Below are 20,014 nucleotides of genomic sequence, written 5' to 3'. Positions count from 1 at the left end.
TGAGAATGAAGCACCAATGTAGGTCAATATTTCTTTATCAATTAGGCGGTTTCAGATTTGAATTACTTCAAGTGACACACCCATGAAGCCCCAACAGTTTCTCTCTCAAATGTGACCTATGCTCATGGATCTGAACAGTGACTACGAATGACAAACTTGTGGTGTGAGCGTCAGTAAGGCATAGCAGATTTCTGTCCTGCCTGAGATAGGCATTCAGTGTCCTGAAACTCCTTCTAGAAGGATCCATCCACCACAGGGGTGGGTGACGTTGGGAAGTGTGTCTAGGAGGTCTCTCTGGGAAGGCAGTCTAGAGCTGTGTCCTAGCTAGGGCAGGGGTGGAGGCAGATGATGAAGTAAGTGAAGGAGAAGAGAAGGGTGATGGCAGGGAGGGCCATGCCCAGAAAGCTTTGTCTTTCAAGTTTGCATTTGACTTCCTTAAAGATCATAAGACTCTCATTCTTCCAGTCTTAAATATATATTTCCTGTTATTTTCTCTCATGCAGCACTTAAAGATTTACATTTAAATTTTATGTATATGTGTGTGTACCTATTTGTGTGCCTGTTGACATATCACTTGGAGCTGGAGCTATAGGTAGTTGTGATCTGCCTGGCATGGGTGCTGGGAACTGAACTCTGGTCCTCTGGAAGAATAGCAAGCACTTTTAACCCCAAGCCACGGCTTCAGTGCCCTCTCCTGTAGTTTTTGACAGTCGAGACGATAGTCTGGTTCTCACCAGATAACTCTTGCTTGCATGTTTGACCTACACAGTTTTAATTGACTGCCAATATGACAAGAAACCAGAACATGTTATATAAAAAGGTGGGACTTCAGGCTTCTCTTGAGGTGCTGGAGACATGACAGCATAGACTTTCCATGTGTGCTGACCAATACCACATGGCCCTGAGAAACAGGAACTGTCACTTTTATTTAATATTTTTGTGGTAATGGGGATAGATCGCAAGTCTTTGAGAATGCTAGGCAAGTGCTCTACCACTGAGCCATGTTCACAGTCTGGCTGCTACCTTTAGAAGCAAACTCACAGGCTCACCCATCCCCACTGCTCCTTACCATCTCACCAACCTGGACACCTGCTGTTAAGTATCATTTATTTAAACTACTCACGACTCATTTCAATCATTTATGTTCCCAGAAGCTATGCAACCTGGCAGCCTGACCTTCAGTATTATCACTGACATCTACTTTGACCAAATATCATCAGCTTGATGATGAAACAATTTAAGCAGTTTTCTGTTTTACAACCTTTGGAGTCCAGTCCGTCTGACCTATACCTCCCTTTGGTAACAGCATAAGGCTGAGGACCGTCAGCATCCGTTGAGTTCAGTGTTTTAGCGTATAGACTCACACTGTCTCTGCACTTGTGTATGTCTCCCTCTCTGTATGTTGCTTTAGGAATTCCTGGGATTTCCAGGGAATACTGTGCAGTCTGTGGAGAAAGATTCCCAGTTATACAGATCGCAGAGGCTACTACATAAGCCGATCAAATGGTCAAACGCAAAATAAGTAGGGAAACAGAAAGCATCAGAGATGGTGGCTGGGGTCCTAGGGCAGGGGTCTAGAGAGAAGAATGCTCATTGTGAGCCGAGATGGGTGGAAAGTGATGGAGAAAAAGGAGAGGGGAAGCGGAGAAAGAAAGGGAGGGGAAGGGTGCAACTGAAATCAAGACAGAAGGCAAACCCGCAAACCCACTCAGAATGAGAGCAGGAGGCTGTCTTGGTTAAATGAAGTCTGGAGAAAAAAAATAAAAAGAGGATTCTAGACAGGAATGTCTGCTGGAGCTCATCCCACAGAAGAAAATCTTTCTATAGGAAAAAATTTTTTTTTCCAGATACTGGAATGTTAGCTAATTATAGACAAATTGCTCCCTAGAAATTCCCTCTTGCAGGCACACAGCCCTTCTCTGTGAGAGGAGAATGCACTCATAACTGTGCTGTCTCCCGGTGCTGTATAGACCATTTTCTTACGTGGAAATCAACCATGCTCTCACCTCTGTGCTACTTCCAGTCTTCAGTATCCAAAGGACATGAGACACAGAATGCCAACAGTTTGCAAATGAAAGCCATTACATATAATATTTGCATTCTTAAATAAACAAGTATTAGCATGAGAATTACTTTGGGCTCCCCAAAGGCGTGACAAGAATCCATCCCTCCCTGAAGATGTGCTTCGTAACATGGAGGAAAGCTGATGTCCTACCCATGGCTTCACGGGAATCCTCACCTCAAACTTCTGCCTGAGTTCCACATTGCCTTCTTCATCCCCTTCCGGGATGGGCACGTTGTAGTATTCACCCTCTTCTTGGTTGAGCAACTTGTACCTTCAAAGACAGGGGGAGAAGGGAGGGTAAAGGCCAGTCAATGGCTCTCCCTGCTCAGCCTCTAGTCAAGCTGTTGGAGAGATACCTCTACAGAGACCACAGCCAGGGCCCAGTGACCACGAATGGGGTGGTGGTGGGGGTAGTAGTGGTGGGGGTAGCTATTGCCAGCCTCTTCCTGACTTCTCTCAATGTCTGGGGTTTGGAGACATGCTGGGTCTCATGAGCTCCCTTACCATCCACTGGCTGGCATCTTCATCAGCTCTGAGACACCAAAGGAAAGGGAACCCATGAAGTCATTCCGGGTCGTTCGATCCCAGTCCCAGATTTCTACAGACAGTCGTCGGTCTTTGTCTGAAGGTTTTAATTTGCTACAAAGACAAACATGTACACAATACATTAAGTCATCTCAATCATGGTATCTTGGGAGACACCACTATGCCCACTGTCTGTGCCTGAACTAAACACTCTTCATTTTCCTTCCTGTGTTAACAGGATATTAGCCCTCCATACTGGTTAGCTACAAAAGCTCTGTCTAGACCAAGAATCAATGAATACCGACCCCAGGCAACTCAATGATTTTATATACATATAAAAATAAAATATATATAATTTTATTAGAACACAGCTTTGAACCATTTATTTACATAGAGAATGTACAAATAAAGTTTTATTAGAACACAGCCTTGGCTATTTATTTATATATCATCTGTGGCTGCTTTGGCAACAGAGCCTGTATGACCCACAGTGTCTAGAATACAGACTAACTGCCCTTTACAGAGCAGAGCTCAGTGGCTTCTCTCTGACAGACAGACAGACATCTTTCCTTCTGGCTATTCACAGAGGAAGCACTTCCTGAGTATGTCCCCATGGGGGACCTCTTGCTCCCTCCTGTGAGTGCTCCCTCACTACTGATTCTTCGCTCTCTCTTACCATTCCTCTCCCCACCTTCATCTCTGTTTTGAGATTTCTGTTAGTCTCCCAAGACGAAGCTCAAATGTCACTTCCTTCAGGAACTTTTCCTGCTTAGAAGTGAGTCTATCTTCCTTATTTCATTAGCAATAGTACTTTTTACACCAGGAGTTCACTGTTCTATGCTGCAAAAATTATTAAATTCCTGCTTCATATCCTCTCCTAGCTCTCTAAAGAACTAAGCCATCAAGAGATGGAACACATCTTATGTGTTCTTTTAACAATCTGTAACACCTCAACCAGTTTTTTTCTTTCCTTACAGAGTAGGGACTGATAAGAATTGTAATTTGCATTACACAAATCCTGGTAAACCAAGTCACTACCTATCAAACAGAAACACAGGCAGTCTGTGTAGGGATGGGGACAGAGAGATCTCCGCCATCCCTCCATTGTCTCTAAAGAAAAGGTTGGCCGTTTGTGGTATGTGGGGCAGAGTTCATTGCAGGGCAGGAAGAAACACTTACAATGTGAAGGACTCATTCCATTGAGGGTTTAGTGTGGAGCGGATGGTTTTGGTTTTCTGTTTGCTTTCATTCTTGGGGTCAGGAATAAGTTTCAGCTTCACATAAGGATCTGAAAGCCCATTGGGATCCATAGGGATTAGATTTTTTGCATCTCGTACTGTGAAGAGAAAAAGAAAGAAAATTATAAAAACAAAAAAGAACACTGGACTGGGGGGGTGGCGGTGGCGGCGGCGGCGGCGGCGGCGGCGGCGGCGGCGGCGGCGGCGGCGGCGGCGGCGGCGGCACACACCTTTAATCCAAGCACTCGGGAGGCAGAGACAGATGGATCTTAGTGAGTTCAAGGCCAGCCTGGCCTACAAAGAACATTCCAGGACAGCCAGGACTGTTACACAGAAAAACCCACTTTTACACAGAAAAACCCTGTCTCGAAAAACCAAACCAAACCAAACCCAAACCACTGACTTGTATGAACCAGCACTGGTGTGGACACCATGCTCAATCAGAGACGTCAAGACCGTGTTTGCAGCCAGAGGGAGTGGCCCATGCCTGTAATCCCAACACTTGGAAGGTGGAGGTGCAAGGTCACCCACGATACACAGTAAATTCAAGGCCAGCCTTCAAAGTTGGCCTCTGTGACACACTTCCTCCAATAAGACCACACCTACTCCAACAAGACCACACCTACTCCAACAAGACCACACCTCCTAATAGTGCCACCTGCTTTGGGAGCCATTTTCTTTCAAACCACCACAATGACCTTCTAGTTTTCCAGAGGGAAAGGAGACCCTTGCCCTATTTGGGCAACCAGCAGGCCCTGGCCCATTGAACTATACATACAATTCAGTGTCCACAAGTATTATCATTCTTCTCCATAAAAGCTGGCAGATCCCAACCCTGGTTGCATCTTGGGGTCCTTTGAGAAAGGGGCTAAAGTTCCAGTGCTCAAAATTAAATTAGAATGATCAAGGGAGGTGGCCAACAGCTGGGTTTTAAAAGATCCCTAGAGGTTTTATAATGGCAGAGGTGGAAACACTGATATTTCAGGTTGGGATTCAGGAGTGCTATCTAATGTGTGTCAAACATCATCCAGGAACTCATTTCCAGGGCAGCGTCTTGGTCCCCACCTCAAAGTTATAAACTTTGAATCCTCACTTTAACAAGCCCCATAGGTAGCCCCAGTGCATATTCTGGCTTAAGAAACAATAACATAGGAATCAGCAAATAATTACAAAGAAAGGCCACTCCTTCTCACTGTGGAACATGTTCTTAGATGCAGCTGGTTGTCTAAAGCCACTGCATATTAATGCAACAAGTCATTATCTATGATGATGAAAAAAGGTCATATGCCTGAGTCTGTGTTTGCAGTATGGCTCCCTCTCTGTCTTCCAAAGGCACCTTCCTGATGATGTCATATCATCAGAACCCTTAACTAGTCACATACTATCAATACACATCCAGTTGTGAGGAGGCTCTAATCCAGAGGTGCTCACATTATGGCCCCTGGACCAGCAGTGTTAACATCACTTACTGTATTAGAATTCCAGGGAAGGGTCTAGGGATCTGTTTATCAAGCTTCCAGGTGATTCTCTGGCGTGTACACATTGGAAATCAAATTACCACCATCAGAATTTAGGGCAGCTAGTGCAGACCATCAGTGTAGATTGATTATGAAGAACTATGGAGGAAATTTAGAAGAAGTTCCCAGAGCTGGCAGTGGGCAGGAAAACAGAGGAGGGATGGAGACATACTAAAGATGTTGGGTCTTTGGACACAAATGTGGCAGCATGTCACTAAGGGCAGACATCAGAGTCAAGCATTGTCCACACTAGTTTGTTATTCCACAGTGTGCTGATTCTTGCTGACACAGCCTTATGTCTTTCTCACTCAGCAGCCTTGACATAAGAAGGTGACAGTGGGCACTGGATTCAAATCGTCTGAGGAGAGAGCGAGTCAGGTGAGGGCTACAAGCCATGGAGAAGCAGGAGATGTCATCCCCATAGTGCACCTGGGCTTTCCAAGCATTTCTTGCATGGATGCGACCTAACCCCACCCAGCTTGAAGGCAGACGGAGCATGGGCTCTGCAGCTCAACAGCTCTACTACCAAATCTCTCCTTTGCTGTGCAACCCCGAGCCTTAGAGCTGAAGTCCTCAAGCCCATTTCTTTTTTTTTTTTTTTTAGATTTATTTATTATGTATACAGTGTTCTGCCTGCATGTATGTCTGCAGGTCAGAAGAGGGCACCAGATCTCATTATAGATGGTTGTGAGCCACCATGTGGTTGCTGGGAATTGAACTCAGGACCTCTGGAAGAACAGTCAGTGCTCTTAACCTCTGAGCCATCTCTCCAGCCCGTCAAGCCCATTTCTTTAACTAGAAAAATGAATAGGGCCATAATTCTGGTGATAGAAACTTAAAAGAAAGTGAAATAATGCATATAAAGTAATTTATATACATGTCAGGAAACTTGTAAAGAAGGGAAAAAGATAATTGTGTGAATGCTCACTATATCTCAGGCATATTTAAAAATATCATTTATTTTTAATTTCTTTGAGAATTTTATCCCTTTTCTCTCCCTCTGCAACTTCTCCTGTGTACCCCCTTGAACTCATGACCTCTTCTTTGATTACTGATTACACATGCACACACACACGCCTATATAATATAACCTGCTGAGTCTACTTAATGTTGCTAGTGTATGTGTGTTTAGGAATGACCACTTGGGACTAGATAAGCTATCATGGGGCTCTTCACTAGAGAAGACTGATTCTCCATCTCCCAGAAGCCATAACTGCCTGTAGCTCTTCATCTGGGGGTGGGGCCTTGTGACATTTTATCCACCCACAGTGGAGTATCAACTCGTGTCATCATGCAGGTCTTGCTTAGGCAACTGTACAGCTAATGTTGCACAGGTGCATCTCCCTCTCATCTATAGAAGACTATCTCACAGCAGACAGCCTGTACTTGGGTTTATCTTTCGGCCTTTCTTCCTCAATGTTTCCTGAACCAGAAGGTGTCTCTATGACACATTTACAAAATTTGAATGGAGTTGGAGTTCTTCCAGAACTCAGCTACTTGAGAATCCAAGTTTTAACTAATGTGGTCCTGGAGGTCCAAACTCCAGCATCACAAAAGATAAAAGGTGGGAGGTAAAAATGGAAGAGAGGTAAAAATGGAACGCTCATGCAAGCAACGCAAAGGGGCCACAGGTCTCTCTCTTTGAACTGTGGAGGAAGAATCTGAAAATGCTTAGAATGTCTGACACCAGAGGCTGCAAGGTCACAGACCAGAAGCGAATGAAGAATCTCATCAGGGCCAAGAGTTCCAGGTTTGCCTCCTGCTACTTGCAGAATGACCTCGACACTTGTTTTTATATTTTCCATTCACCATCTGACAGGCAGTGAATGGACTCGATTAAGGCCGATCTTTTCTGAATGGCGATGAGCTAGGATCTTGACGGAATTTAAAGCCTCTGGTTTCCTGCTGAGATATTATCATCTAAGCTGAAAATAAAGAGAGTTATCAATTCCCAATGTCACTGGAGCAGACAGTGAGTCCAAATTTCAATTTCTTATTGCAGTGGGAAAACAGTGTCTTATCACTCATCACAGACAGGGCACGTGAACTGGGATCAACTTGGGGGTTCCATCTGTTCAAAATTCAGGACACTCATGTATACATTCTGGTCTTCCCCATTTGTGGCTATGGGTAAGATATTTAAACTCGTTTGGTGGGTTGAGGCTCAGGCATTGGGCTCTTTTGGGCTCTCCAGGTCAGTTTTCAGTGAAGCCACAGTCAGCAGGTTTGAAGGCCCCACTAGTTTCCTGCCATCACGTGCAGACTCTAACATTGCCCATTTCACTTTTCTTCAGATTTGCTCAAGGTATAGAAAATGAAGAAACAAGACCATTGGCTATACATAGTTCCTGTGAAACTGAGTGCAATGAAAATCTGTTGTGTGTTTCTACCTGGACACAATGGCGGAGGCCTGCTTTCTCCTGGCTACAAGGAGGAAATTATGTTAGCATGCCAAGGATATCCTAGTCTCCCTCTGCATTACCAAGGAGAATGATAGTGAGTGGAGGTGGACTATCTTCCTCATCCTGTAACAAAATACATTTAACATTAGTTCAGAACCCTCAGAAACCATTTCATGTGCTACCACCAGCCCACATTCCCAGTGGTCCCTCCCCACAGGTCGGGAAACACAGAGGGAAGGAATGACAGACACTCTGTCGTTACTAGGGATGTGGACTATTCCACAGCCTAAGCATGCCAGGGGGCGAAGGACAGTCTCAGCAAAGACCCCGTGGCTCCTTTCTTGTCTTTACTCTTTATGAGGACTTTTGATCTACAGAATTAAAATAGAAAAGTGCATCATGTTACTTTGATAAATCAACTATAGAGAGTGAAATTTCTTGCTTTTTTCTTTATGTTGTTGTTGTTTGCTTGTTTTAGAGATAGGGTTAGGGTCTCACTATGCAGACTGGCTGGTCTAGAACTCACCATGTAGACCAGGCTGGTCTCAAACTCACAGAGATCTGCCCATCTGTGCCTCCTGAGTGCTAGGATTAAAGGTGTGTGCCAACACCTGGCTCAATTTAAGAAAGTCTGACCTGGGAGCTGTGGAGATGGTTTAGTCAGTAAAGTGCTTGCTGTATGAGCACAAAGGACAGAGTTCAATCCCCAGCACCCATGGAAAGCTGGGCGTGGTGTGGCAATTACTATAACCAACAGCAGGCAGCTCACAGCCATCTATAATTCTAGCTCCAGGGCGATCTGACCCCTCTGACCTCCATGGGAACCTGCACTCACATGCATATAACACACAGAGACACAGACATATAATTGAAAATTTAATTAATTAAAAAATAAGGTCGATAGTGATTGAGGAAGACACCCAGTGTTGACCTCCATGTGTACAAGAAATCCTCCACCCAAGTCCTGCCAAATTAACTCAGTTCCCAAAGGCAGTCCCCATGCCTACAGTAGAGACACGTCTCTCCCCTGTGCATAACCTGCAGAATCACTAACTGTATACTCCATGGGGTCTGCACAAATGGGCCTAAAGCCCTGTTGAGGAACCCTATAAAAAAACTTGTCTCCTTGAAGCTCATTAACAGTTTTACAGTTTTCCAGTCATCAGGAATAGCAGACACTTTGCTGAAGAAACACATCTGTGCTGTGGCATTGGTCATTTCAGAACAGAAGTCTATTCTGTCATCCCAAGACTTTAGTAGGAATGCAAAATATTAACTATATTCCTACGTCATTGCCTTGAGGTGGCTGCTCTGAAAGTATAGGCTGTCAGGATCAACACTGAGAAAACCCAGCATGGGTTTGAGGTTATATCATTTCTGAATAATGTAAGATATAATTTCCAGATAAGGCATAGTCAAATAAGTTTACAAAGACCAAGAAGCACTCATGTGAACTACCTGTTCCAGGTGGCTAGGTGAGCCGAGAACATGTGTGTTTTACATAAATGTTTAGGAGTGAGGAGAGACCTAGGCAGATGGGCAGTCTCATCAGATTGGAGGACTGGGCAGCCATGACAGATGGGAATCAGAGCCTTGGCTGTCCATGATGGTTAATCTTAATCTTTGAGTTGACAGAATCTAGAGTCATCTGAAAGATGGGCTTCTGGACATGCCTGTGCTATTATCTTAATTATGCTAATTGAGACGGGAAGAGTTGCTCACTGTGGGTGTCACTCTTCCCTGGCTGGGATCCTGGACTGAGTGAAGAAAGGGAATTGGGAACCGGGTTCAAGCCCCTGTTGCTTTGACTTGAACTGTGAGCTAAGATAAACACTTTTTGTCCCTAAGTGGCTTTTGTCAGAATATTTTATCATAGTAACAAGAAAAGAAACAAAGATAGTGCCCCAGAAGAATGAATGGAGCAACAGCCTTAGCCACAAGGCCAATGATTCTGCCCAGGTCCTGATGGACAAGGGGAAGTAGAGGCAAGGACTCAGGCAGGCAGGCAGGTGGGCAGGTAGGGGTGACATCACCAGGCTTTCTCTGATATAAGCAAGTTGCTCCCCCGAGACCTGAGTCAGATGATGTTTTAATGAACATCCCAGAATGTTTAGGGAACAATTGGACACGGGCTGCTTGAGTGGATGCTGCAGGCTCCATAACAGGACCCCATGCTTTGGTTAAATATTTGACTGTCACCATTAGCTTTTTGGCTTTAGAAAAATATTTCAACCTCTCAGCCAGTTTTTCTGTAAAGCAGGGACAGTAATGTTGCCTATCACCCAGGGTGACTGTGAAAATTAAATGCATTAATACACGTAAAGTGTTTCGAAGAGTAGCCGGACTAGTGTTACATGTCGTCAGACTGCTAGGAGTGTTAATGTCATCAATGTTCGCTATCTGCATCTTCGTCGTCGTCACCGTCATTGCTGCCGACACCACCACCCAGGCCTCTTGTTTGGTCAGGAGGCCAGGCTCTTTCCTCAGGGTGAAGAAAGTGGACTGGAGCTGGGGAGATAGCTCAATCCACAAAGTGCTTGCCTTGTAAGAGTGAGGACCTGAGGTCAGTTCCTCCAGAACTCAGGTGAGAAAAAGCAAAAACCCAGGCATCTCGAGGCATGCTTGCAACCCCAGTGCTGTGGAGGCGGAGACAGGAGGATACCTAGGTCTTGTTGACTGGCCACCTTAGCCTACCCAGTGGGTCTCAGGTCAATGAGAGGCCTTGTCTCAAAAAGGAAGGTGGATGGAACCTCTGTAATGGCACCCACATTTGACCTCTGGCCGCTACACACATATGTACACACATGCGTAGGCATACACACCAACCCCCCGCCCCCTCTACTTTAGTAAGGAGACAGACATACAGTCCTGGAATTTCCAGATCACAGGGTAAGGCTATAATAGTCAGCTCCCAAGTGTTTCAAAATAGTCTGGGATTAAAAAAAAAAATCAATGCAGTTCTTAATCCACCAGAGAATCTTCCAGATGGCTTCTCGATTCAGAGACTCTGTGTAGTATGAATTATGAAGTATAAATTCTACCTTCTGGTGTCCTCTGTGGGCTTTAAACTTACCCTGGGGTTGCCATGGGGCACTGTGGCTGGGAAGGTCAGAGTGGGAGCATTCCGAGGCTCCAGTGGATCCATCCACAGGCACATACAGCAGAGACTTTGAGGAGCACACAGCTGCATTCTCTTGCTGGCAGCCTGGATATGTCAGCACTGACCGGAAGTAACCCTGCCCATTCAGGGTTCACAGCTACAGAGGGACATTGTTTGGCTATGTACAAAAATCAACTCCTTCCAAGTTCAGTGACAAGTCAGCCCTTTAAATGATCTGTTTTGCTTTAGAAAATAATTCCCTATTTTTGCTGCTTTTTTCCCCTCCTGAGAGCACCCTTGTTCATGGCTTCTGCTTACAAGCCAACAGAAAGGACAAAGGCTCAAAACAGGGACTCACTGTAAGAGCCAGGATTGTGTCCTGTGAGCTGACCCAGTGAAGGTCTCTCCCACTCCCATCCCTGCCCAACAGTTGAAAACAAGAGCAAACAAATTCTATAATCCCACTTCTCGCCATGGGTAAGCAAAATCATGTTCTCTGACATTGCAGAAAAACAGCAGTGACTTTCCTTTGCTTGAGGTCACCAACAGCAAAAGATGTGAACGTAAGACTCTCAGAGGGTGGGAGTGGGCAGGTGAATGCAGAAAATAGTGAGGGTTAGTGTCCAAGGCCCAAAGGGCCTGGAGTCCTGTGACATCAGGAGAGAAGAAGGGGATAACTCCAAATCCATGCGCCACATCTTTGTAACAAAAGAGGACTTTCAACTCAGGAAATTAGTTATTTTGAACGATGATCAGATGCTCAGGCTGTCCTTTCAAAAGCCATGGACCTACAAATTGATTTCATATGAAAATATGATCACATTTGAATATAAATTTAATGCCAGAGAAACTTGATGGGATTTCAGAGCTTAGGCAGAGATGTGTGAAAGAGAGGGAAGGGGAAGAGGGGGTGGGGAGACAGGAGGAGAGTGGGGGATGGGGAGAGCGTACAGTGAGAGAGCATGCACTTCACTTCTCCATCGAGCAGGACAGACAGGGCCATGTGGTACTGAGATTGAGGGTGAATGCAGATCCCTGGTCCTCTGGTGCCCAAGAAGATAATGAACACCGTGGTGGTAATAGCAGCGTTTTTGGAGAGATTACTAAGTGCTAGCCACTGTCTTGAGTTCATTACAATAACAAGGGGCTGTGCTAGTGGGACCCAAGGGCAGATAAGAGGCTGAATAACGTGCCCACTACATAAAGCCAGGATGGGCCTGTAATTTTATAGATCCCAGTCATCACTTGTCTCAGAACAGACACAGTCCCAGAGAAGAGGTGGTGAAATTGGTCTCAGCTGGGGAGGGGGAGGGGCAAGAGATGAGAGCAAACACCCTTCCTTTGAAGGGTGGGTGACAAGGGCCAGAACACAGAGGGCCAAGATCAGAGTTGGTCCAGGGCTGTGCCTGGATGAATGGGAAAAAGGGATGAGCAAAAGGGCATAGAACTGCATGTCTGCTTGATGCCTTGAACGTGGCAAAGAGGACTCCAGCACCTGACTTAAAGTTGTGATCCTAGTGGCTTCTGGGATTCAATTGCCAACCTGACAGTGTGTTCCAGTCACAAGTGGTGTCTGTAGTGTCTGCCTCAGAACCAACAGCCCAGGGACTGAATCGAGAAAGATCCTGGAGTCACTGAGACATAGGGATCAAGAGAATGCAGTGGCATTGATACCAGAGAGGCCACAGGGGAAGCTCTAGCCACTCTTGGAAAGACTTGGTTCCCCAAGACTCCCAGAGATACTTGTCAAAGACAAACAATGCCGGAAGACACAGGGGCAAAAGATAATGGAGGGCCAGGATGTGCTTGTAACACAAACACGGAGGGAGATGGAGACAGAAGAATCCCTGGGGCTTACTGGCCAGCCACTCTAGCCAATTGGTGAGCCACAGGATAGTGAAAGACCCTGTCTTAAAGAATAGGGTGGAGACATGCACATATGCACCCATGCAGGCATGCACGCACACCCTCATCTCATGTGCATTTGTGCTTGTTTCTGCTCTGTGCTCAGGACAAGTCTGATACACAGCCTCTTCCTCTTATTGCCTGATCTGGCCATGACCTGCTTCCACAGGTCAAATCTCACACTGTTCAGGCACTACCTCCTTCCACACTTCAGCTCCACCTAGGAACCATGAGCAAGCAGTGAGCAAGATTAGGCAATGATGGAGCTATTCTTTACAGGACAAGTCACTCCAGAAACAGGAATTTTTAAGGAACATGTGCCCAGGAGCACTGGGAGGCAAAGGCTGACCTGTCTTCTGCTCCCAGGCTGATCTGGGTGTTTAGAGAACTGAGTGCGAAGTTCAAGAGTTTCCCAACCGGCCAATGGATGGGACCAGGAGGCTTTGAAAAGGCTGGACAGCAGTTTGGCACATGTGGCTCCAGGACAGCACAGAGCACTCAGCTTTCTCCAAGCCCAGCTTTCCCAGCACGTTACTGTGAAGAACACGCTGTTCTTGAGGCTTATTTGCCCCTTTACTTTGGGCCTCATCTGATGATGCTGAGAAGGAGAAACTGTCTCTAAGAAGCTGCCAGTTCCAGCATGGAGCTGTGAGCCAGTTCCCTGCCAGGAGACAGAACTCCCTGCAAATGCTGATGGGGAAACTGGTGGAAGGACAGATTGCTTCCGGAACAGGATTTGCTGAATGCTCTTCCCATGTGATGCTTTGGGGGTGGTCCAGCTGTCTGGCAATAAGGCGAGGTTCCTGGTTTAGGAATTCTGACTCAGCCTCAACACTACTGGGGTATGTCAAAGGTGAGCACACTGGCATGGGACCCGGTGGCAGAACTGACCACAAAGCTACAGGCCATCGGGTGTGCACAAGGAGCTCCAGCAGAGGAAAGAGTCTAGCAGGTTCCAGTTGGTACACACAGGAGAGGGCACAGGGAAGTGAAGTTCCCAGGCTACATTCCTGAGGTATGCAGGCTTAAACTTTAGGTCACAGGGCACCCTAAAACTCCCCGCGAGACACTCTCCATCTTCTTTGTGAGTCTCTGTGTATGTGTCTATGCCCGTGCGTGTGTGCACATGCAGGCAGACTGCTGGAGGACTGCCTTGGCTGTTCCTCAGATGCCGTCAACCTTGTTATTGTGAGATAGGGTTTCTCACTGGCCTGCTGTCACAAAGTAAGTTAGGCTGGCTGGCCGGTGAGTCCCAGGGACCCACCTGTATCCACCTTCCCAGCATGAGCCACCACACTTGTCTTTTCTTTCTCCTGTAGCTTCTGGGGGATGCTCACGGGCAAGAACTTTATCAATTGCGCTATCATAGCTCATTCTGTGTCTCCTTAAGTCACAAGTGTTTTAACACAGAGTTACACTTTCTATGACATTTGAAGATACTCTCGGGCCCTGGCTGGAGGATATCTGTAGACTCTGCACAGGGAGAGACAGCGCTCTGAGGACCATGGCAGCTGGCTTCTCTCATCACATCTTGCAGAGCTTGTGTGTCTGGAGAGCACATTATCCTTCCAGGTTGGTCTCCCTCTGCCTGGGAAGAGGTTCATATTTCAGTGTAAATGCTTATGATTTCCCACCCAGTTAACATTGGAATTCTAGTCCCCAGGTGGTGGTACTAAGGGGTGGAGCTTAGTGAGGTGATTAGGTCAGGAGGGTGGAGTCCTCGGGAATGGGATTTGTGCCCTTATAAAACAGGTTTTAGGGAGCTTGCCAGCTCTTTCCACCATGAGAGGATCCAATGAGAAGGCATTATTTCAGCATAAGGACATAGGTTCTGAAAGATATAACAGCTGCTATTGCCCTGATCTTATCTTCCCAGCCTGAGTCATGAGTGAATTTCTATTGTGTGTAAGCTATGGTATCTCGTTACAGTGGCCTGAACTGAGCGAGACTATCTGGGAGCTGGGAGGGGTTCTGACAATGGAGAACAAGAACCTGCTGGGGCTTGATGCTGAGTGGGAACTACAAATGAAGGCACTGGTCCAGGGTGGTTATGGCACATTCTCCATTAGTGTGAACATGGGTCCGTCATGCATGAGCACCCAGTAGTAGTCAGCTCTGTCCAGCATGAAGAGGCAGCTGATTCTTCCAGCAAATGACAAGGAAGAGTCGACACCTGGGAGGTTGCCAGAGGACTACAATAGCACTGTGTGACTGGAGGCAACAAGAAATGACCTTCTCCTCCCAGGAACCAAGTACTCCTGAGATTTCCCACTAGCACTTCAGTGGCACTTGCTACAGTATTTTTTGAAGGTTCTGATCTTGAAACTAAAAAATAGACAAATAACAAGAGTCTCCCACCATTTACTTCAACAAATACTTTGTTTGCTTTTTATTTCTACTTTGTTTTTTTGAGACATAATCTTGCTACATAGCCCAGGCTGGCCTTGAACCTGCCATTCTCCTATTCTGCCTCCCCAGTGCTGGGTTTACAGGTAGGTATGAACATGTCATTCTGTTTCAACATTTCTACTTCAGTCTTCAACATGCTGCACCCTCAGATTTACCTCTACAACACACATAGTGTATAGCTTCAGAGCTGACACTGGTTCAGCTGATTGGGTAAGGAAGTTAAATATTTATTTCCACCTAACCTATCATACATAGGATTTACATAATCCTCAAAGACTCATGGTTTCCTTGCTACTGTTTTGAACGCCTACCACCCAAGTACAGCCCGAGTACAGCCCCTTGCTATGCATGCGGTAGTTAGTTACCTGCTACGCACATGAGTCTCTATAGCACCCTTGCCCCATGCTTCTGGGTTCACACTATCCCATCCCTGGGCACAACTGGCCTGGAGCACAACCCTTCATCCATCTTGTTTTCATCTGTCCCAACTGTGGACTAACAACCTAGTTCTGTGGGTTTCTAGCCTCCTTCCAGCCCTGCCTGTCAGATCTCTGCAGACTGACAGAAACATGGGGACAGGGACCAAACACTTCCTCCCCAGACATCTCCCTAGGGTCAACACAGAGCAAGGCAAAAGGCTCATATGCCTAGTGGATTCTTGCTGACTGACAGAGATGCTGGAGTAGACAAAGCTTCAAAGCCTTGTGCTTTGGGTTGCAATACACAAAAGTGTCCATTTGGAGGGACTCCAGCACAAGGGAAAACCTGAACAGGCCTTTTCCAGGGAGACTAAATCCAAGCCAAAAGGAGTCAAGTGCTTTCCCAGAAGACATCAAACAATTTGAAGAGTCTCGGAGCTCTCAGAGACAAAGGGCCATAGGGTGTACTGTTAGTTTTCATTAAAATGTGCCATACAGGGCCATTTGCTCTAGGTTGCTAGGGAAATCATTGCATGTGGAACTTTGCTGGGTTTCAAGAAATAATATGCAAAGGCATCTTCAGCAAAGAACAATTGTTGATTGGGTATCAACGGATGGGATTCGGGTCACTTGGTGGGTGTCGACTGTCTGCCTTGCTGCATTTCTTCTAATCACAGGGCATTAAGCCTGCTAATACCGCCTATGCTCACAAGCACAGTTTCTGATTTGATCTCTTTTGTGTTAATAAACAATGACTCACAAATTCTGCGACCTTTGTTTCCTTATTGTCAGAGTCAAGGACAAGAAGAGTGAGAGACACTGATAATACACCTGCTCAGCCACCCCCTCCCCACCATGCATGAGCACAAATCTGAAGTCAAGGACTGAAGAAGTCCCTGTGCAAAAACATATTCATGGAATGGTCTGCTATTTTAGCTCACTACTTTGTCATAAGGGTGGATTTCTGCCCCTGTAAATCCAGTGCCACCAAATTGTGAGCCAGCAACTACTCAATCAAAGTCAGCTAAACAAAGAATTTAATGAGCATGGTGTTCAACAGTTAGTTCCTGCCTCTCTCTGTCTCTCCTCTCTCTCCATCCCTCCCTCCCCGTCTCATCTCCTTTCCTCTTACTGTACCTCCTTTCTTACTTTTGAGACAGTCTTACTATGCAGCCCTGTTTGGCCTTGAACATAGCCTCCTCCCACAGCCTCCTAAGTGCTGGATAATAGATATGTGTTTCTGTATCCGGAAACATTTTCTACTAATTTTCTACTAATGTTTCTACTAATTCCAAAGGAGATGACTGTTAGAAATATCAGCTAGTTGTGGAAAACTGATAAGATCTTCACATAAACACAGAAAGGCATTCATATTAAGAAAAAGTTATTTCTCTGCTGGGCAGTGATGGTGCACACCTTTAGTCCCAGCACTTGGGGGCAGAGGCAGGTAGATCTCTGTGAGTTTGAGGCTAGCCTGGTCTACAGAGTAAGTTCCAGGGCAGCCAAGGCTACACAAAGAAACTCTGTCTCAAAAAACAAAAACAAAAACAAACACCCACCCCAAAAAAAAGACCAAAAAAAGAAAGAAGAGTTACTTCTCATTGTAGAAGCAATGCATAGTCATCATGAAATAATTTATTTGCATAAAGAACATTAAAGGCAACTGCAATTCCACCAACAGAGACGGCTGATTTCACATTGTTTTGTTGACAGACTGTCATTTTCCTGTAAAGACATCTATAGTATATTATCGATTGACTGATTGTAGAGCTGGGGATAAGGCCCAGGGCTTTGCACAAGCCAGGCAGTCACTCATTACTGAGCTATATCTCTAGCCAACAATGTTTATTTTTTATAGAACTTATATCATCTTATGGTAACTTAAAATTCCATCTTCATAAAACTTAAAGTATTTTTTTAAAAAACATTTTAATGCCCAACATTCTATTTTGTAGCAGTTATTGCAAAAATCTATGCTCAGTTTGGATCACTGACATTGGTTTGAAATTCCATACTTTGTACACAACATAGAAACTAATCATCTTCATAGATAAAATTCTGCTTTTCTTCTTAGGCTGCATTCCTTAAAGTAGAGTAAAAGATGCAAAAACCACTCAAGACTTGATATATTGCCAAACGGCTCCCCCTAAATTTGTACCAATGTCCTACCAAAATCACATTAAGGATAAAGGATTAAGAATAACATTATAATATTGACTCTCCTGATTTTTTGGGGGGCCTAACCATCTTTCCCTATATAGTAATTTGGCCATTTGAATGTCTTTTTCTCTGACTTATTACTTATTCAGGTTTCCTACAGGGCAATAAAGAGGATTCTTACTGGTCAGAGGGAGCGTCTGGATGTGTGACAGTGGTCCTTTACTTGTCATACTCTGTGTTTAGATTTAATTCTGTATGCATCTAGAAACACACAGGAGCTTAACTTTTGACACAGTCAAAGCTACCAAAATGTTTTCTTCCATTTCTTTTAGGCTTAGGAAATCCTTGCCCTTTCCAAGGGTAGTTAAGTATTCACCCATGTTTTCTTTCATTATTTTGTTTCTTTTTTATATTTAACTTCCAAATCCATCTGAAATTTATTTTGGTGTAAAGCATAAGGCGAGTTCTCATTTATTTTTTTTTCTTCCAAACGTTTAGACAATTTCCCCAACAACATCTGTGGAATGAACCGTACCTTTCTTACTGGTTCTGGAAGCCTCTGTTTATTTAGAAGCAGGCTCTGTTTTCAGAGCATCTGCTTTATCATATTCAATGTCCTGTTAGTTTCTGCAAAAAGCCTACACTTTAAATTGTTTTAAATTTCCAACATATTTTAAAATCCATCCATGTGCTTGGAATGCCACTTCTCAGAGAAACTCTCTGTTCACTGTCTGAAAAAAAAAATCTCTTCAGTTCTTTAACTCTTAGAGTTTATGATCTGTATTAACTGCTTATCCCATTCTGTGACAAACAAAATAAAAGCAGCCAAATAAACAGGGGGTTTATTTTGGCCCATTGATTTGGGGTGCAGTCCATCACGGTGGGGAAGTCCTGGAGTCACAAGCCCAGAGCCGCCAGCCATAGTGGCGTCTGCAGTCAGGAAGCAAAGCGATGCACACTGGTGCTCAGCTCACCTGCTCCTTGTTACTCAGTTTGGAACTCGATTGCTTTTCACTTTTGTTTTTAAGTCAGGGTCTCTCCTTGAACCTAGGATCACTGATTTGGCTTGGTTGATTGGCTAGGGAGCTCCAGGGACCCACCCATCTTTGCCCCCCCCCCCCCCGCCACTGCCCCTGCTGGGATAACAGGTGTGAGTCATGGTGCCTGGCTTTTTATGTGGGTGCTGAGGACCTGGACTCGGGTCCTCAGGCCTGCACAATAGGCCCCTGTCCAGCACGCTCTGACAAGCCTTCATTCAGTGGCTGCTTCTGCGCAAATGCCATCACCCCTCTGCCTCCTTGGTACTTACTTCATTTTCAGTCTTTGGCTACACGCCGCTTTGTTTGCGTTTATCATTCCCATAACTGGAGAAAATACAGACGTTGTGTTGATTCTACAGCTCACCTTACTCATGCCAGCCACTTTCACCCAGCCTTTCTCTGAGTACAAAAGCACTGAATGAGATGCTGTCTTCCGATGCCCCCCACCGACACCCCTCCACAATCAAGGAGAATCTATCACGCCATGCCCTAAGTCCCTGCCACCTCCTGCTCTAATCTCTGCTCCTGTGCCTGTACGATTATGTGGAGTGTGGGATCTCTAATCCTTTCACAGTTGTGTGTGATTTGACTTTCCCAGTGCTGGGCTTTTCACTGACTTCATCTTGCAGCTCTCTTTAGTTTGCTTCCAGTCAACTAGACTTCTCCCCTTGTAGCGCCCTGACTTCTGAGGGAGAGGCATTTGTTTCCACGCTTTGCAACCGAAGCTCTGCCTGCCTTCCTATTGGTCCTGCTAAGGCAGAGTGCATGGCTTTTAGTTTGACTGCTCTGTACATGGCATCTATTACGTAGCGCCGCTGCTCTTTCTTCAATTTTCTTCTTTGACCCTAAGGACGGAGTGATACTTCTTGAGTTATATCCTGTCCTCAGCCTCCCATTTTTATTAAGTGCTCTTCCACTGTGCAGTTTCCTCGTGTTGCCTGCATCCTGCATTTCTCTGGCAGCTCTGACGGGATTTCCTATACTTCCTCTTTATATTTTAGCTGCAAGTGTTGAAATCTACGTTTCTTTGTCGGCATTTGTATTTACCTGCCTCCCTTCATCTTGTCTGCCTCTTTGTACAGCCCTTCATCATTAAACATAGAAACAACAACAACAACAACAAAAACCTTTGCGTCTGCCTTTTCTCTATGTCTTTTTACTCAAGTGGCTTAATGTTCTTGCTTTATAGACTACTTATTTTTGTGTTCTACTAAAATTCATATGGAGTTTTTCA

The 20,014-nt window shown here is 45.3% G+C and overlaps 1 protein-coding gene across 2 annotated transcripts in view; it reads right to left on the bottom strand.

The window, feature by feature from the left end:
* Positions 1–20,014, bottom strand: part of Prkca (protein kinase C alpha) — a 410,921-nt gene that overhangs the window by 79,027 nt on the left and 311,880 nt on the right. For both annotated transcript variants that reach the window (XM_052759458.1, XM_052759459.1), the window contains 3 exons: positions 3,770–3,926; positions 2,570–2,704; positions 2,240–2,336 (listed from right to left, as the gene is read on the bottom strand). In XM_052759458.1, coding sequence (XP_052615418.1) covers positions 2,240–2,336; positions 2,570–2,704; positions 3,770–3,926 — 389 coding nt within the window. The remainder of the gene's footprint in view (positions 1–2,239; positions 2,337–2,569; positions 2,705–3,769; positions 3,927–20,014) is intronic.

Source organism: Peromyscus californicus, unplaced genomic scaffold, assembly GCF_007827085.1.
Source record: "Peromyscus californicus insignis strain IS unplaced genomic scaffold, ASM782708v3 Scaffold_3__1_contigs__length_106647218, whole genome shotgun sequence".
Taxonomy (NCBI): domain Eukaryota; kingdom Metazoa; phylum Chordata; class Mammalia; order Rodentia; family Cricetidae; genus Peromyscus; species Peromyscus californicus.
This window is presented reverse-complemented; position numbering and strand designations above follow the sequence as displayed.